At 37.8% G+C, this 19,815-nt stretch overlaps 2 protein-coding genes across 4 annotated transcripts in view; both read left to right on the forward strand.

Moving 5' to 3' along the window:
• Positions 1 to 2,412: 2,412 nt before the first annotated feature.
• Positions 2,413 to 17,629, forward strand: si:dkeyp-120h9.1 (Y+L amino acid transporter 2-like). Of its 3 annotated transcripts, XM_046834422.1 has the most exons (11): positions 2,413 to 2,525; positions 2,626 to 2,842; positions 5,071 to 5,646; positions 10,519 to 10,644; positions 10,825 to 10,969; positions 11,060 to 11,183; positions 12,733 to 12,836; positions 13,128 to 13,224; positions 13,324 to 13,473; positions 13,575 to 13,758; positions 14,309 to 17,629. In XM_046834422.1, the coding sequence occupies exons 3-11, from the start codon at positions 5,202 to 5,204 to the stop codon at positions 14,404 to 14,406; spliced, it is 1,473 nt and encodes a 490-aa protein (XP_046690378.1). In that variant the 5' UTR covers positions 2,413 to 2,525; positions 2,626 to 2,842; positions 5,071 to 5,201; the 3' UTR covers positions 14,407 to 17,629. The 3 variants fall into 3 exon arrangements, with proteins under 3 accessions (XP_046690378.1, XP_046690379.1, XP_046690377.1); XM_046834423.1 differs by lacking the exon at positions 2,626 to 2,842 and having other exon boundaries at positions 2,438 to 2,525; XM_046834421.1 differs by lacking the exon at positions 2,626 to 2,842 and having other exon boundaries at positions 2,464 to 2,625.
• A 137-nt stretch (positions 17,630 to 17,766) lies between these two features.
• ripor2 (RHO family interacting cell polarization regulator 2) overlaps positions 17,767 to 19,815 on the forward strand; it is a 66,249-nt gene continuing 64,200 nt past the window's right edge. The window contains exon 1 of the mRNA XM_046834418.1: positions 17,767 to 18,071. Within this exon, the coding sequence (XP_046690374.1) occupies positions 17,996 to 18,071 (76 nt within the window). The 5' untranslated portion in view covers positions 17,767 to 17,995. The remainder of the gene's footprint in view (positions 18,072 to 19,815) is intronic.

The following is a 19,815-nucleotide window of genomic DNA, read 5'->3' on the forward strand; positions in this document are numbered from 1 at the left end:
ATATAATACATAACATAGTAAAGTTTTTTTTTCTATTTTATAATTCATAATTCATTTATTGTGGTAAGTTGTATCTCAGTGGATAGGACTTCTAATCAGAGGGTCATGAGTAAGCAATACTAATCTGCAACTGCTTGGCTCAGGGCCATTTCTAGCCTTTTTTAGGCAGGTGGTTGCACCCTAATTAACCTCCTAGTTTGCCTATGCCTAGAAATGGTCCTGGCTGGGCCCATGAGCAAGGCCTTTAACCCTCAGTTGTTCAGCTGTATAACTGAGATCATTGTAAGTCACTCTTATTCAGTCTAATATAATTTTATAATTAGTTGTTTTTTGACCCCCTGAAGTCATTACATATTGAAATAAAATCACTGGTAAAATGTTTCTAGATATAATGCTGTCATAATGATTATAATTTCCAATCCTAGGAATCTCATGTACTGCCTCTATTTACATATCCGGTACGTCCATGTCCTAATTCAGCTTAGAGCCTCTTCAGATACATCATGAGTTAAGAGCCATGGAAATTTTATAACAGGATATGGACCATTGGCGTCAATAAAAAGAGGAAATAGTCTTTTAGAAATGTCCTATTGTTAATTACCATAAGCTACTTCACATTTATTTTTTATAATTTAATTAATGAACCATTATCTACAGAGAGGTGCTGAAATTATATTTTTTAGCTTGCTGTATGTTTAAAAGTCCATATTCCCACATGCAGAGTTTTAGGTGAATGCCTTTTATGGCAGAATGCTGACATTTTATGGTTCTGCTATTTTGCTTTATGGTTGCTTGCACAACCAGGCTTCAGCTGCACCTCACAGTAGTATACCACACACACACACACACACACACACACACACACACACACACACTAACACAAACTCACAAAAACACACACACTATAGGGTTGCAATGATTTATAGGCTTTTTATTGACTTTACGCCAATAAAGGCAGTCTAATAAAGGTCTTCTCTCCTGACTGCAATCATCCACCAGTGCTTCCTTGTTAAATATATATTATATGTATATCAATCTATATTGCTTTATGAGGACGGGAACTATTTTATTGACTATTAGATGTTCACAGTTCTGGACACTTTATAAAAGTTTGTTTGTTATAACAAAATAGCTATACAGTGTTTCATCATACACAGTATGTGCCAGAAGAAAACTGCAATAAAAAATAACACTATGGTTACAATGATTTAAATAATTTAGAGAGATTGACACTGGTAGGGAAGAAAAGCATGAAGCGTATTAGTAAAACTTTATGACTCGATGTGTAGAATAAGGTCACACTGTTGCTGTGGAAGATTTCTCAGAGAAAAATAACTTTCTATAGTGATTCTACACTGCAATTGAGGATAGAGATGCCCGAAGATACAATTTATTTGCTTAATTATACATCCAGAAGACAACAAAAAAAACCCTTCCACATATTTTCTGTAAAAGCTAGAAAAATAATGTATACTACAAGTCATTCACATACATATTCACTTACTTCAAGGTTAAAACTGACTGAATGTGACACCAAATAGTTTTTTGTTTGTTTGGGTTTTTTTTTTTTTGCTAAAGTAAAGCACATTTATTTGTATTCACGTGTTATAATATTGTAATGTTGTGAATTGTCTGGGTATTTCCCCGAACTTGTTCTGCAATTTCCTCTCAGACTCAGACTGTTGCAAAGAATGGGATACTTTATTTCAATGATTATGTACTTTTTCTTTCGTAAGTATAAAATAATTATATAGTTATATTTCTTTAGTTTAGTTATTTAGTATATAGACCAGCTTTCACTATAACAACAACATATTAATTAGGCATCGAAGCAACTGTCAGAGATAATAATTCAACAACAAACAAATGTGAATACATTGCATAAATCAAGGTGGGTTGCAATGACACAAGAGTAAAAATATGTCACATTTTTATTGAATTAACATCTAAAGAATTATTCATTGACTCTTGTTTATATCCAAATGTAATTACATCCATTATATCTATTATATCTAAAGTTATTTACAATTTAGTTTAGGGCCTTTCAGCCATGACACTTTGGAAATGCTGGAATTTAAAATCACAACTTTTCCTATCAATAGACTGAGGTCTTAATGACTGAGCCACTATGCAAAAGAAAAGGCTATTTTCAACAAAAACAGATTTCAGAATCTAATCTGTAATTAAATATTATAATTTTTTTTATATAAAATATAATATATACAGTATATACAGTTTTTTTATTAGAAATATTATATAATATTATATGCGAATTATTATAAGATACAATGTTTAATAATATTTATAAAATTATCAGTACATAATAATTGCAAATCAAACCACACCATTAGCATCTGAGAAAAGACTTAAAGGAATCGAATTGTATAGTTGAACGCGTCTAAACAGGGAGTCGAAGAATCGAATCTGTAGTGACTCGCGTGAATCGGACACACCATCACTGAGCTCTTTCCTCATCTCCTCGCGCTCAGACTCGGAGTGTCGGCGTGGCTGCTGTCTTACTGCCTGTGAGCTTCAGAAAACCAGCTTAAAAAATATATTTATGTATTCTTTTTTTTAATTATTATTATTATTATTTTTTTAATCTCAGGAGCTTTTCTTTCCCAGGTAAAAACCTGACAACCAGGACTTTGTTTTCCTTGTCGTGCTAGCCTGGTGGGAAATGTTCCGGAGCTAGCTCTCTGACTAACCCGGGCTGTGATACTGACTGATGCTAAGTTTTAGCTCCGACCGGCTAATTTGTTTGAATGTTGGTCATGGTTTCATATGTAGACGAACTCCAGGGGGGTTGGACATAATTTCGAGATGTTTCCGCCTTTTTACGGTAGGTGTTGTAAATGTAAAGTGTGTACAATATGGAAGAAGTGTCTGGAAAGTCAGTAAGCCTGGTCCTTCATACCTAAAAGGTACTGAAGTGTTCGTGTTGGCTAGTATGAAGACAGACGGGTTTTGTTAGGACACTTTCTCAGTTTTGCCCTGAAATTGGGCAATTTTTCTACTTCCTCAACTAAAGGAAGGAGTAGAAACAATGAGCCTTGGTCTTATGGACCAGCAAAAATCCAAAATGTCAAGATTCCCTGTGATTATCTGGTGAAGTTCACGTGTGTGATTAGCTGTACATCCTCACTTCCTTTTTCGGTATGAATGGCAGATGCTTAATTTCATTGTGTCTTTATATTCAATTTTTGTTTTTTCTTTAATAGACATTGTAAAAAAAAAAATATATATATAGAAATGGATTACAGATTTACGTTTAACCCAAATATTACATGCTAGGAATGTATTCCCTTACATGTTCTCAGTAAGGAACCTTGAGAGAAACCTGACTCAAAAGGGAGCCCATGCTCATCTTAGTCACACTGAACATTCATCCATCCATCCATCCATTCATTATAGTTTCTATCATTGTTGAGGTTTTCAACTGTTCACTGAAGGACACTTCAGTCCAAATCCATTCTCTTGAGTGGAACCATCCGGAGTAACCTCATGGATCTGTAGGCCCATTGAGAAGGCAAAAATAGTCATAAATGAACTCATGACGAGACACACCATGTAAACTGAAAACCATTCCAGGGGACTACCTCGTGAATCTGATGGGAGAGTTTGCCAAGCCGTCATCTAAATGGAGCTACTGTGGACTAAAATCTGAATCATTGTTTAAGACGTTTTTGTTTACTACGTAATTCCATGCGTGTTTTTGTTCATAGTTTGATTGTCTTTAGTTTTTACAATGTTGATTATAATACTGATACTGTGTGTGTGAAGGAATAAATTGGCTCCGGGGAGATTTTGTTTCCTAATGAGTAAGGCATTAAAATCTCCCAGAGATGATATGAGGAAGGAACCTTGAGTGGAACCAGACTCAAGAGAACCCATCCTCATCACACCGAACATCCATTCATAAAATAGAATAGGCTTTTTTTGTCACATATACATTACAGCACAGTGAATTTCGTTCTTCGCATATCCCAGCTTGCTTGGAAAGCTGGAGCACAAAATAGAGGGTTAAGGGACTTGTTCAAGGGCCCAAGAGGTGCAGCTTGGCGATACCGGGGCTTGAACCCCCAACCTTCCGATCAGTAACCCAGCACCTTACCACTGAGCCACCATTCCCATAGTTCAGATATTATCAAGGTAATGTGCTGTTCATTGAAGGACATTTCAGTCCAAATCCATCGTATTGATTGAAACCTGTTTGGACCCTCATGGATCTGTGGGTTGTTCACGTGGAGCCATCCAGAGCAGGATCAACAGCGAACGGTTTTCAATTATTAGTAAAAGTGTGAAGATCATTTTGCTGTAAAAATCATTTCAGCTTTTGGAATGAAGTGATGCTGATCAGACCTCTTCTGGATTTTGTGGTTTGAAATCATATAAATAATGCTGTAATTTTTTCAAACATTTGTGAAGGATTGTTTTTCTTAAAAACTTTTGTTTGGTTCTTCTGAATGTTTATTATTATAATTTTTTTTTAGGGCTGTCAAAATCAATCAGTTTTGAAGGCACTAATTGTATTAATGCAGCGTGCATTTCTGTGAACGTTTTCATTAAACATAAACATTAATTAATTAATTAATTATAAAAGAGGCAAAAATCAAACCTACGTAACACATTTATTCGTGGCTTCCTTTTTTAAAATTTAGATATAAAATAAAAATGTAACCATTAAACATTTGTTTGATTGATTCACCAAGTCTCAATTCAAGCACCAAAAATTTGCCATGGTGCACACATACGGTGGAAACGGCAGAAGTTCAGTTTGGTGTCCTGATGATTTATGGCATTTAAAACACCGTTATAAATACTTTAACACATTTATAAGAATTTTTTGCCTTCATGCTCTATGTTGAGTTTAGTTTTATTTATAATAAACATACATTTTCATCCATATTTGTCCATGCCCATGTTGATTAGAGTATTAAAAGTATTATGTTTAATACAGATAAAAATGTGCCTTTAAGTTGTGATTAATCGTGAGTTGACTCATGACCATGCGATTAATCGAGCTTTAATGTTTTAATCGTTTGACAGCCTTGTTTTGTTATTTTACAGATTTGACCCAGTGACGAATGATGATGAGCTGTAAATGCTGATTTGGTTACTTGGCTCCACCCCATCATCTTTTCTTCCCCTCTGTTCATTTCTGCTTCTCTGTCCTCCACTCCATTCCACTACGTGAAGCCATGTCTAAAGAAGTGGACACCGGTTCCACCAACTCCATGCGTCTGAAGCAGGAGATCTCGCTGTTACATGGAGTCTGCTTAATTGTGGGTAACATGATCGGCTCGGGTATTTTCGTTTCGCCGAAGGGTGTGCTGCAGTACACGGGTTCCTTCGGTTTCTCACTGGTGGTGTGGGCTATCGGGGGCATCTTCTCTGTGTTTGGTGCCCTCTGTTACGCAGAACTCGGCACCACGATCCGGAAGTCGGGTGCCAGCTATGCCTACATCCTGGAGGCTTTTGGTGGCCTTCTGGCGTTTATTCGCCTGTGGACTTCACTGATGATCGTGGAGCCGGCATGCCAGGCGGTCATCGCTCTTACTTTCTCCAACTATCTGGTGCAGCCTTTCTACCCGACCTGCCCGGCTCCGTATGATGGCGTGCGTCTCATCGCAGCTCTCATCATTGGTGAGTTTTTCTTCTTTTTTTTTTTTTTTTTTTTTTTCACTTGAAGAACAAAAGGATGATTCACACTACTGAACACTGTTGCTGGGAAACTCCTTGATGTCTCAGTATGTAAATGTTGCAGGATTCAGATTGAAATGTAAAAGTCCTGAAAAAAGAAAAATGGATCATATTTTATTGTCTTTTGTGTGTGTGTGTGTGTGTGTGTGTGTGTGTGTGTGTGTGTGTGTGTGTGTGTGTGTGTGTGTGTTCATAACATTGTAATTTTTGTTTTGAATAATATTTTATCAATTCACAGAAGATATGATATAAGTTCAGTTCTTATGTTGCATTTTTGCTTTTGTTTTTCTTTTAATAAAGGTGTATTAAAGGAGAAATAACCTTATGAGATTGTGTCAAAGTACAATTTGTATGAGGGGTTTATTTATAAGTTGTCTGTGTGTGTTGAGGTTTTCTCTTTGTGTGTGTTTGAGATGTTTGTGTATGCTGAGGTATTTATCTAAGGTGTTTCTCTGTTTGTGTGAGGGGTTTGAGTTATTTCTCTGTAAGGAATTCTGTGTGTGTGTGTGTGTGTGTGTGTGCGTGTGTGCGTGTGTGAGGTGTTTTCACAGGCTTTTTGGCATATTTTGTGTTTGAAATGTTTCTGCTTGTGTTTGAGGTGTTACTCTCAGGTGTTTGTGTGTTTGGTGATCTAGGGGTGATTGAGGTCTTAGTGTGTTTGATGTGTTTCGCTGTGGTTTGTGGTGTTTTTTTGTGTGTTTGAGGGTTCCTCGCTTTTCTCTGTGTGTTTGTGTTGATCTGTGGCGTGTGTGTTTTTCTGTGTGCATAGGGTGTTTGCTTGTGTATTTGAGGACTTTCAATTAGTTGTCCTTAAAGTATTTCCTCATTTTGTCTGAGGTGTTTGGTGCATTATTGTAGAAAGCAGGGTAGTCAGACATATATCATTTATTCTCTTCGGGGTTTTGGCAATAAGTTGTCAGTTTAATCTTCAACAGACTTTTAAAGAGACTTTCTGATCTCATTACAGACAAGTCAGGACCTGAGTTTGCTTGTGTGCGTGTTCTGATTTCTCCATGTCTCATACAAGCAGAAAAGCTTTATAAAAAAATCTAGTGCACACTAGAAGAATCAAAGTATTAACACTAAAAATGAAAGCATGCTTCGTTCACAGTGATTTAGAACAACCTTAAAAAAAAAACCTCTGGAATGTGGAGCTTCCAGTTGGCAGAGGTGTCCCACCAGAGCAGTGACAGTTTGTAATTAAATTCCTGTGTTTGTGTTACCATGTATAAGTCCATTAATGTTGACCTTTATAACAGAGCTAATGTCAAACACTACAGACAAGAGAGAGTAAAAGACGATACTTTACATTGTAAATCTGATGTCCACATGTAATCTAATCTAACGTTCAAGTCATTACCATGGCAACGTCACCAAGAGATACACCTGTAACTTTACATATGTTACATAGTCTTGCATGATTGTGTGTGCAATAAATTCCTCACCACTTTTGTTGTGCAGTTATAGATTTTTTATCTGCTCAGGCATAAACAAACGTTCTCCCAAACGCAATAAAGTGGAGATAAACTCTTTAATTCTTAATCGCCTTAAAAAGGTATTAAAATGTTTTAAATATGACTTGGTGAAACCTGCAGAAACCCTGGTAAAAATGGAAAGTCTTTATTAAACTAAAGCAATAAGAATTTGTGTGATATGCAAACAAAATCCTAGAGGGGAAACGAGTACAGAATCACTTGGAAGTCTGCCACAAGATACACTATATCAGAGGTCCCCAAGCTTTTTTGCACAATGGACCAGTTTAATGTCAGACAATATTTTCACAGACCGGCCTTTAAGGTGTGGCGGATAAATACAACAAAATAAAATGATACGACCATAAAAACTGTTATTTTCTGAATATAATAATAAACATGAATCCACTGTGTTGTTTTTTTGTTTATTGTGCTCGCTTGGGGGTTTGAATTTAGCAGTAATATATTGTGTGTTAGCGGCCGGAGCCCCTTTAAGAAGGTAGTGGATGGAGGCAAGACGTGACCAGGAATCATGACGCATCAAGAGTGAGTCGTAGACAGATGTGGCAGAGAAAATCCGGTCATTTTCCAAAATAAAACATCGTTCAGAATCAGATAATAAATAAAACTATTATTTCTATGCGGCCCGGTACCAATTGACCCACGGACCGGTGCTGTTCCGTGGCCCGGGGGATTGGGGACCACTGCACTATATGAACAAACGTATTGGGACACCTGACTTTTCCACTCATATGTGGTTCTTCCCCAAACTGTTACCACAAAGATGGAAGCACATGACAATGACAATTCTCCTGTTCACAAAGCCATCTCCATGAAGCTGTGGTTTACATGGGCTGATCTTGTATGGCCTGCTCTGACCACAACCGTATTAAATGCCTTTTGGATAATTGTGAACACTGACTGCCCCCCAGGCCTCCTCACCTCATCTACATCAGTACCTGACTTTACTAACACCCTTGTGGCTGAATTAAATCTCACAAATCTCCACAAGCACATGCCAAAATCTAGAGGAACATCTTCACAGAAGAGTGGAGGATTTTATAATAGTAAATTCGGATTAAATGTGGAACAGTGTGTTAAAAAATCACATGAATCTTATGCTCAGGTGTCCACAAACTTTTGTCCATATAGCGCATCAAACATGAAATATAAGGTTCTGTATGACAAAAGAACAGGTCACTATGAGCATTACCTTTGACAGTTTTGTGACAGATCTTTAAAGGGTGTGGATGGGTGTGTGTATAAGCTGAAGAGTGTTTGTGTTTGGAAGTCAGAGTTCACAGGGGTCATTTTTAAAGGGTGTGATGATTGCTACAAATTGAAATTCCCAGATGGTTGAAATCTGACAAGTTTTTGAAAAGAGAGGTCAGGCAGCAGAAGCCACCACATAGAATCATGTCAAGATTCAATTCTTTCCATTAATCAGTTTTTTTTTTTTTGTTTCAAGATAATTGTTAGCCATGACGCAACTAAGTAGCATAAGGAAAATTATAATGTAATCCACCCTACTCCATCTGTGTTTAGCCTGCTTCTTGTTTTAAAAAATAAAATAAAAATCAAGATAACACTTTTATATAAAGTTTGAACAGAACTGGGTAAAATATACTTATAAAAATATATGTTGTATGTATGTAGATGACAGTGTTTAGAAAGTGTTTCATGATGTGTAATAATGCTGATTAAAAAAAAGGAAACTCTTTAGGGGTAAATACATTTTTACAGATTTTACATCTTATCTTGAGTCACTAAGGGATTTCCGTTTGGTTGTTCATGATCAAGAATGAAAGTTTGTTTGTTGTGGTATCTGCTTACAGTCTGAATAAGAACAAAAGTCCAGCATTCCTTCTCAGGTATCACATGTTCTTAAATTGTACATCTTTGTTCCATAATTGTTTCACGTCATGACTAACAGCCATTTGATATTTAATTATGTTTTTCTGTAGCAGTGCAAATATATTTGAACTTCTAGCACCAGTGCTACCTGCTTTAATCCTTCAGCTAGAGCTTGGCTGTTCATGCTAATATGCTTGTAGATGCAAATATGCACCCTCAGCCTCATTAACTCCATTCCTCGCTCCCCAGCCTCATTAACCCCCCTCGATAAAGACAGCAGTCAGTAGCTTATAATGACAAATCTAAACATTTTTTCTATCTAAATGACTGAAATGAATGAATATCGTTATATTCCATATATTTTCTCACAAAGCTTCGGGTACATACAACTATAAAGTCCTCTGACACACAAACAAGGACTTTCATATTGAAAATGCATGTTATGTTGTTCTAAATTCTCTTGGTATTTAAATATTGAAGAAAAAAAAATGAAGCCGTTGTACAGCAAGAAGAGAATCTGGAATCTATAGATTCTTGAAGTTTTTCGTTCCTGTTTGAGAACATGATTAAAATGTTTATTGCATATAAGCTAATATGACCTGTGACCCCTGCATTAACATTATAGTGAGACAACAGCGATTTGTCCAGCATCTATAAATATGTAATTATTTTACTAAGTAAAGGAGATGAGCACAACACCAAAAAAAAAAAAAATTAAAAAGACATGCCGATATTAGGTCACGGCAGTAATACTGTATTGTATACGTTTTCATGCATGATGCCTATATAAAGTTTCTGACAGAGGGCTCCAGACAAAAAACAATTATTTAAGGAGACATTGGCTCCTATGAGAAAAACAACAGGCACCAAATTATATTTTAAAGTGCCACACAAGAATGAACTTTTAAATATTTAAAACACTTCCATCCTGTCATGTGTACATCTGCCATCTTTTTACAGCATGGCCTGGGAACTGAAGCGATCATATAGGTGGTGTTGAATTTTATTTTTAGCGCTTTCCATACTTTTTCGGCACGCAGTCCTCATGCACGAGACTGTCGTGTGAATGTCGTGTTTTCTTACTGTCTCTCTCTCTCTTTCTTTTCTTTTTTTTTTTAAATGATCTGTTCCGGTAATGAAATCAGTTTTTCCCCCAATTTCTCTGCCCACTTTAGAACAGAAGTCACAAAACGTTTTCTGCGTCTCATGATCAAACCTCAGCCATGAAAACTCTCGTTCTCCCTCTCTCCAACGCTGGCACAACTGTAGCCTGCTTTTTTCAGGTGTGTCATCAGCGGAAGAGTTGGACAGAGATGGAGACTGTTTGTTTGAAAAAATAAACCACATTAATATATACTGGACAAATGAGTACAGAAACGAGATTCATGCGATAACTCGCCTTTTATTGACTTTGTTTGGAAAAGCTTTGCCCTGCTTATTATTAGTATGTTTTGCTGATTTATTTATTTATTGCCCTCCTTTTTTGCAGGTCTGTTGACCTTTGTGAACTGTATGAAGGTGAAGTGGGGGGCCATCCTGCAGGTCATCTCTACTGTTGCAAAAGTGCTGGCTCTCATCGTCATCATCATTGCTGGTTTGGTCGTCCTTGGCCAAGGTAGTTTAAAATTCCCATTACATTTTTCTCCTGTTGTTTTTGCTTTGGAAATGTATGTTTAAATATATTCATACTGTTGTTGGTAATGTGTTCCCTTGTTATGTTTAAAGAGGAACATGTAACGCTAAACTAGTTCCAGTTTTCCAAAAATAAGTTTACAGCTGGTGTATTGGGTTACAGGTAAAACAGAGAACTTTCAAGACTCATTTAAGGACTCTAAACTGAATCCTGGTGACATGGCCTTGGCCCTGTATGCTGCTCTGTATTCCTACTCTGGCTGGGACACCCTGAACTTCATTACTGAGGAGATCAAAAACCCAGAGAGGTCAGAATTGTCATGAGCACTGAATAGTAAAGGATGAAACGTTTTTGTTTACATTTGTACTAACTTTCTTTTTGTATTGTACTTGACTAGAAACCTGCCACTGTCTATAGCCATCTCTATGCCCATCGTCACGGTTATTTACCTCCTGACCAACGTGGCCTATTACGCAGTCTTGAATGCAGAGACTGTGCTACACAGTGAAGCCGTGGCCGTGGTGAGTCTGGTTTCTGGATTTTATAAACATCTCTGCTACAGGCAGGTTTATTTTATTACCGAAGTAATCGATTCACGATTTTATTCAGTGCAAAGATATAAAGGATTACTCTAGTGTACAGTCTTCTTCATATGTAGTGTACGTGCAATTATTATAGACAGAGATTTTCTTTCAATGAGGATTACAATTTTCTATAAAGTAATATATTTATTGCAAACAGTACAGTTACCTATACATATTCTGACACACACACACACACACACACACACACACAGAGTCATGGACAAACTAGAGTAATTAAACGACACAAAAATTCCTGGTTTATCTTCAGTACTGCTTTAACCTGGCTGTAGGGGATCCAGACCCTCTCTTGGGTTTTAGACATTACATCCATCATCAATTCAATACTGAATTGCTCCCTCACATAGTCCCCAGTTTAATCCTGAGCTGAGGTAACTGTTTGTTCTGAGTTTAGCTTGTTCTCCTAATGCTCTCTTTGTGCTGATTTCTGCTGGGTTCTCTGGTTTCCTCCCACTTCCTTAAAGAAATGCAAGTGAGAATTAGTTATGCTAAATTGTCCGTATGGGTGGGTGTGTGAGTGTGTGTGTGTGTCATAAAATAGACAATATTGTCCCACCTTGTACCCAGTGTTCCTGGGATAAACCGGTTAAACGCATTTACTTCTAATGAATGGATGGATTTGGGTAAGGTTTTTTTGGAAGGTGGATGGAAACTAGAGACCATAGAGGAACTCCACACAAAGCAAAACTCTCCATGATGATGATTCAGAGAGAAAATACTGTACAAAACCCGAACTCATAATCAATTTGAGTACCCTGATTGTGGTGGAAACCCAATACTGCACAAATGTGCCTTTTATTAAGCTTATATTTTTCAAAAAAGATATTAACAAATAACTGTGCTCTCTGTGTATGCATATTGTTTTGCAGTCTCAGATTGTTCCGGCACAGATGCATTTAGGCTTGGAAAAACCTCAGCAGAAGACACTGCTTGTCATTTAAGTTCATGGTTCCAGAAAGTCACAAAGCAGCTCGTAAATGCCAGTATCTGGTCAGGGTAATTTGGATCATACAATTTCCATCTGCTGTTCCCCTGATCCAGTTAGGTAGAGGAAGTCTCACGCAGCAGACTCTCTAGAGATTCTGCAGTATTATTCCACAACAGGAGATGAGCTACTCTGTTGCCTGGTAATGACTGTGTGGCACCGAACTGAGGGCGATTAGTCATCATTTTATATATAAAAAATATTTGTGTGTGTGTAAAATAAATCTTTTGTGAAATAATTAAATGTTAAAGCATTAACATTTATAAGAGCTAATCATGTTCTAATATGCAAATGCATCTGTTGGGGGTAGGACAGCATAGGAGATCTTTTCATTTTAACTTTATTTTGTTTTTGGTTACATTACTGTAGAGCAACCAGATTCTAATTCAATATAAAAACGTTTTTTTTTTTGTTGTTTTTTTTTTTTTTAGGGATTTCAGGTCAATTGTTGTTTGGTGTGAAAATCTTTTTGTTTGTGTGCAGACGTTTGCTGATAGTGTTCTTGGCTATGCACGCTGGCTGATCCCTCTGTCCGTAGCCATCTCCTGCTATGGCGGTCTCAATTCCTCCATCATTGCTGCCTCTAGGTCAGTTGTTTCTCCAGCAGTTATACAAAGCCTCCATGACCATACTGTAGTTGTTCTACATGGTTTCAGTAATAGATAGATAGATATGGCATAAAAAAAAAAGTGCAAGCTGAAATCCTTGTAAATTTCCTAAAATTGGATAACTATAATGATTTATTTGTTGTCTTAGGAAATATAATGGATTTGGTTTCTGAGTTTAGGTGATCAGTTTGTTTGCTGCGTAGTTGTGTGACATTTCTACAACTGGGTGTAACTTCAAGTGCGTTCCTCCGGATTTTTGTTTCCCTTCAGGTTGTTCTTCGTCGGATCTCGAGAGGGTCATTTGCCCAACGTTCTGTCCATGATCCACGTGAAACGTTACACACCAATCCCAGCCTTACTGTTCAACGTGAGTACCTAATTTGAGATTTTATAAAAATTTTTTTTTTTAAAGAATAAATATCCACAAGCATCCACATTCTTTAACCCAGAGCTGCGTTCTTTTTAGGGTGGAATGAGCTTGCTTTACCTGTGTGTTCGAGATGTATTCCAGCTGATTAATTATTTCAGCTTTAATTACTGGCTGTTCATTGGCCTGTCTATTGCCAGTCAGATCTTCCTGCGCATAAAGGCTCCTGAAATGCCTCGTCCTGTAAAGGTAAATTCTTTCACTGTCACCTGGATTTGTATTTAATAGACTTTTTACCAACACTGTGTCTGTATATGTCTGTGTCTGCATCTGTGTGTGTGTGTGTGTAGCTCAGCCTGTTCTTCCCTATAGTGTATTGCTTGTGTACCGTGTTTCTTGTGGTGGTACCGCTCTACAGTGACACTATAAACTCTCTGGTGGGCATTGCGGTGGCTCTCTCCGGTGCTCCAATCTACTACCTCTTCGTGTACCTGCCTGCCAGCTCCAGACCTGCCTTCTTGGGCCGAATATTTGGTAAGTTTGCACCAAGGTTGGGCAGGACAAAGTTCAATATGACAATATTGTGCCTATTGTCACATATCCTAAGGCTTTTTTCCACATTACATTGTTTAGCCAGGTCCTAGCTTTGCAGCTTATTAAAGATGAGTGAAAAGCACATTGTCAGTAATCATGTTGTTCTATTCAGACTTCTTTTTAAAATATAATGTGAATTCACAGTGTATTTATAATACTGACCTTTATAACACCAAGCTTTTCTCACGCAAGACGTTGTTCAAAGGTCCTGTGAATGGGCCATGTCCTTACTGTGCTGATATAGAGTTTTACATAGACCAGTAATACATTTTTTAAAAGAGCAGAATTTGTGACTAAAATTAAAAAGGTATTTTGAAGCAGAAAATGTGTGAGACAAATAATCCTGTGACCACCAAGTCTGCTCTAATTACATGGCAGCTATAACATTTATTTCTTTTAAAATAAAATTTGATTTCTTTTAATCAGAGTAATAATGTCAATGAATCCTAGCAACCCTATATTTTAAACACATCTTTCTCTTCCCTTACAGATAAGTTCTCGCTGTTCACCCAGAAGTTGTGTTATTGCTGTGTAGCCCATCCGGGCCTTGACCTCGACAATCCACCTGAAGAGGGCAAATCGAAATAACCATCAACTGAAGATTCTTTCTCTTCATGGATCCAGGATTTGGTGAAACTTATTTACTTACCAGAATTTCTGTTTAAATCTTTAAAAAAATTTTTGTTTTTAAATTAGCTTTTTTATTGTATTTAATATATATTTTTTACATATTTTGCTTATATAATGCAAGTTGGATTTTGTTGACTGGTCAAAACTATTTTGGCAGCAAAAGCGGGACCAACACAATATCAGGCAGGTGGTCTTAAAGTTATGTGCCTGATCAATGTCTCTGTGTGTCTGTGTGTCTGTGTGTGTATGTATACATTTGTGTGCGTGTGCTGTGTAGGATTTTTAGTGTTTATGGCCTTTGCGACCCTGAACCCTGAATGGAGAAAGACTTAAAAATGGTATTACTTCGCTGCGTTTGTCATATTATAGTATGGAAGGATATTCCGGACAACATTCCGGACAACATTGCAAATCTTACATTTCCGTTTGCATTTCTGCTTTAGCGAAGGCACAGTGAAGTTTCAAATAGAAAAGCAAAGTCCGCTTGCAACTGTATTTCCCGTGTTTTACGAGTTATGGACATGTCATATTTTAATTGCAATATTATTCATTTAAATAGCAATTTACCCTTCGCAAAGAGCTTGATTGACAGGGGTTCTTGTCATGGCGTCATGGCTTGTCGGACATGGCAACAGTAACTAAGGAGGGCGGGTTTTTGCGAAGGGTCAGTTGCTTATACATTTATGAAAAATTATTTCATAATTAAATTTAAATTAATCCAATTAGAGAATGAACTGTCATCAACTTGCTGCGCGAGCATCATAATGTCTAATTATGATCTAAAAATCGTCTATTATTGGCATTTCCCCTGTTAGCCGTCGACTGCGAGTGTCGTCCCTTCCCACTGCAAAGACGCCCAATATATAATCCCCACTCATGGCACTTGATTGACAGCTTTCAGTGCAGGGCATCGGAAATGCAAATACAAAATGCATTGCGATGCCATTTGAGTTTTGGCAGGCTGCATACACGACACAGAGAAATAAAAAAAGCAAACGTGGTAAATTAATATAGCTATTTAAATATGACATTGTCATAACTCGTAAGACACGTGGAATACAGTTGCAAATGGATTGGGCTTTTCCATTTGAAATCTGGCGGTCAATGTGTGTTCGCGAAAGATTTGCAATAGCGTTTGGATTATATCACTATGTAAGCACAATACAGTTTGCAATACCTTTTGAATGTTGTCCAAAATATCATTCCATATTATAAGTGCAGTTAGACCAAATAAATAAAATGTGCTCATCAGGAAAAAACAAACAAACAGTTAACTGAAACAGAAAGGACACGAAATATGAAATCGTCATTTGCATCTTGCATCACTTTACGTAGGTAAACTTTGTGTCCCCGAGCCTTAGGCTTTTGAGCTAATAGAAAGCAAGAGGAAGAACTGAGGTCTCTCTGTTCAGTAAAAAAAAAAAGAAAGCTGCTTATTATTAAGTAGCACGTACATCAGCATTACTGTGTGTTGTGTGTGCACATAGTTACTTGGCAGACAATGAAAAATGAATAGCTTTCGTCAATAGTCTTGAGTGACATTGGATTTATTTTATTTGTCTGTCTATGCATTTCTTGTTGATAATGTTGGTTTATGTATTTGTGTATGTTTGTGTGTGTATATTTTAGTAACGGTTAGCAGTTAGTGCGGTCTTTGATTTAATGCGTGCTAGCCGAAGGTAAACACTGGCGCAGGTAAATGAAGGATTATATGATCGATAGCCAGGTTGGATTGGGTGCCTTTTCCCCCTTACACTGAGTTATATATCCACCAAGTACATTGATGTTTGTATGTTTTAGGATTATTATTAACTGCAATCTATTTCCATAGGAAAGAGTAGTCCAATCAGTCCTTCTTGTTTACATCAGAACCATTTATTTTGTATAATCAAGCAGTTTCCTGCTATATGAGTCTTTGGGAAAGGTACAGTAACAGTGTCTTATAGGTCGCAAGAGTTCTCTTCTGAGAAGGGAGCCGATCTCTGCACACCTGTTCCAGCTCAGAGTTTATATTCAGGCTGGAAAAATGTGCACAGATACCCGTTAAGATACTTAACACTATCTGAGGCAATATTGCACTACAATTCGCATTTTATTGTCACTCAATTTATGGCTCAAGGACCTGTTATTATTTCTGTCGGCGCTGGATTTCAAGACACAGCAGTCTAATCTCAGGCTAAATCAAAAGCTGTTTTGTTCACACGCGAGTCTTTTATACTTAGCCAAAGCCCAAGATTAAGGTGTCTGTCTCGACAGAACAGGTTTCATTGCAGCACATCTAGTTCAGGTTATAATATGATTCAGGATCATGTGATTATCAAAAGCTGGGTGTGTTGATTCTTCATTCTTAGATTTGTATGGTGTGGTTTTTTTTTTTTTTTTGTATTTTTTTTTTTTAGCACCTTACACACTTGAACCAAAAACGTTTTCATTAAGTTACTGTTTTGTATTTTGCCCAAATTGTTCTCAGCACAGCTCTCTGTAAACCAGCAAGTTTTATTAAACACTTCAGGCATATGTCATGGAAAGACATTTTTGGAGAGGTTCTGTTTTACCACCCAGACACTGTATAATCATCACATGTACCTTATTCATATATGAAATGTATGTGTCATTGATTCATGTGTGTGTGTATTCTCTCCATAAATTATACATTTCTGTGTGTTGTTTAAGGTAAATATGTCTCTGGATAACTTGCGCAAATCCAACGTTTTTGTAGAATAGAATGTGCGTGGGATTGATTCTCTCATTTTACCCAGTTTGCTGGTCTTCATAAACATTTTGTATCTATGCATTCAGTTGTTGCCTCTGTGGTTTTGTTACCCCTTTTTTTATCCTGGATTTTTAAATACCAAATAAAACGGTGGTGTTTTAAAAAATAAATAAATAAAATGCGGCTTTTTACTTCATGCAGTAAAAAGGAACATCCACTAGAGGGTGCTTCTGTGCAACTGGAGGACTTTCTACACCTTAAGTTTGCTTCATGACTGTCATGGACTTTGGTCGGACTTTTTTTGTTTTTGTTTTTGTTTTCATTAAAAAATTGTTCTCTTGGATGTCTGAGATCCATCTAAACAATCACTCCACTGAGATCTAGTTTTGAAAACATATAGACCGAAACACGTTTATGTGCTCGTGTGAACGCGTTCCTTTCTTTGTGATTAAATGGTATCATGTTACAGTCTGAGTGCGTGTCCATCTTTCTTCCTGGCCGTGAATAGGCGCTCCTCACTGGGCTGAGGCAGCCTGTGGTTCACTGATCCGCATGGGGAGTTTGTTTCCCCTGACTCATGCATAAAATATAGCGCTGAGGTAACACAAACAGACTCAAGGATACAAGAGACTGCAACCAGAGCCAGTGTTGGAGCAAAGAAGAATCACACTGAAGAAGCTTCTCCCTTTTTTCCACATCTTTAAAACAAGGACGTGCAGAATCCGCAGACAGTCCGGTTGTTCATGTAGTCATATGCTCTGCGTGAGAAAGTGGAGGCGTTAAGGACTACATTTAACTGAATGAGTTCCTGTGGATGGACGCTGGCGCGAGGCCATGGACCTGCCTCGACGGCTACGCTGGATCCACAACCGGCCCTGGAGGGCACGGGCCCATCGCAGGGAGTTCAACAGTGAGTGTGAGAGGGGAAAATTGCTTATAAAGCTTTATGATTTTTATTTTCTTCCTTTGTGCATTGTGACCACTGTTGCTGTAAATGTACCATTATGCAAAAGTACCAATGTTCTCCTCTGTATTTCAGGCCTTCAGTAGGCTACTTCCTGGATCATGGTGTGTGTGTGTGTGTGTGTGTGTGTGTGTATAAAGGTTTTATCAGGACTCTTTATAATTATAGCTATATATAAGCTACCAGTGTGTGTGTGTATTCTAGGTTTACTGTGTGTTCTTTACACTGGAGTGACTCTTCTGCGTTGAGGTTGATATGGGATCAGGTGTTGCTCAGACGATGACACTGGCTGTGTGCTGATTGGCAGTTTGATGTGATTGACAGACTGTGTCTGTTTGACGTCTTTCTGGTTAGTCATAGCCAATCAGAGGACCTCGTTCGGTTTGGGTTTAATGCCAGAAATGTGTACCCACTGGAGCACACAGGAAATGAATCGGTGATGCACTGAGTGGTTGGAAACCTTTTTGAGGAAACGGTGTGTGTAGACTTTTCGGTCACAGGACTAATCGAACTATCTAATAGGTTGCAAATTAAATTGGAACACAATCATGGAAATGTCAAAATGCCCTTAATGACATTTGGCAACAGGCTAGGCTTGATTGTTGTGAGTCAACTTGTCATCAGTAGAGCACTTTTTCTGCATGCATCCAAAATAACGATTCCAGTGAAAATACTGATAAGGCTTCCCCCCTTCTCCATGACCATGCCCATCTTATCTGTTCCAGCTTCAATTGAATGAACTTTTTAAGGATAAGCAGCATCTCTCTTCCTGTTGCGGGGGTGGAGCAAATTGGCCAGCTGGAAACATTGAAGCTTGAAATGTAAAAACTTTACAGAATAATAACTAGAACTGAAATTCATTGATTTGTCATGTCTGCTTTATTCTGGTTAGGGTTTCAGTGCATGCACAGCCAGCAGATGTGAGATGGAATATACCAACACTCTTTCACCCGTAGGGGTAATTTACACTAACCACATGTTTCAGCAGGTGGGACTGTATGCACAAACTGGGGAGAAACCTGAGGACAGAAACTGAACCAGGGACAATGGACCCTTGAGACCGCCATACTCCTAATGCACCTCTATAATACGTTATTGAAATCGTTATATGAGAGAATTATTCTATTCAACGTGACCAGATCTTTCAGTAGATACAGCAGAAACGGTGTGGTGAAAATGTCTTTCTGCAAATCGCTGAAGAACAATGCAGTGCTGGTGTGTTGAAATCCTTATACTTTCTAACTTTGGTTCTAACAGTCAGCAAAATGAGAAAAGGGTGTGTATGGGGTATGTTTTATATCTTAGTGTATAACCACAAGGACTGGAATATCTTGTGGGGACATTTGTCTGAAACTGGACCACTGACAGGAAAATATAGTGCCCACATCCTTGTATGTGTCTTGTTTTGTCTGGCTTTATTCATGTTTTTTATTTGTTTGTTTAACTCCTTCTGAGCTGGGTTTGTCTTCTCCTACTTTTGCATTGATGATGAGGTTGTTATGAACTCATCTCCCACCCTGTGCTTGTGCGGAGCCGCCATGGAAGCGCACAAGTGCGTGAAATTAATCAGAGGTGTATTAAGTTGGACGCAAAATGCTAATTATGCCTTGGCACCGAAAAAGCTTTGCACTCGCATGTCAAACTGAATCGGAGTCTGTATTATTTTACAAGCCTCCCACTCAGTGACGAA

Source organism: Silurus meridionalis, chromosome 22 (assembly GCF_014805685.1).
Source record: "Silurus meridionalis isolate SWU-2019-XX chromosome 22, ASM1480568v1, whole genome shotgun sequence".
In the NCBI taxonomy this organism is placed as follows: Eukaryota; Metazoa; Chordata; class Actinopteri; order Siluriformes; family Siluridae; genus Silurus; species Silurus meridionalis.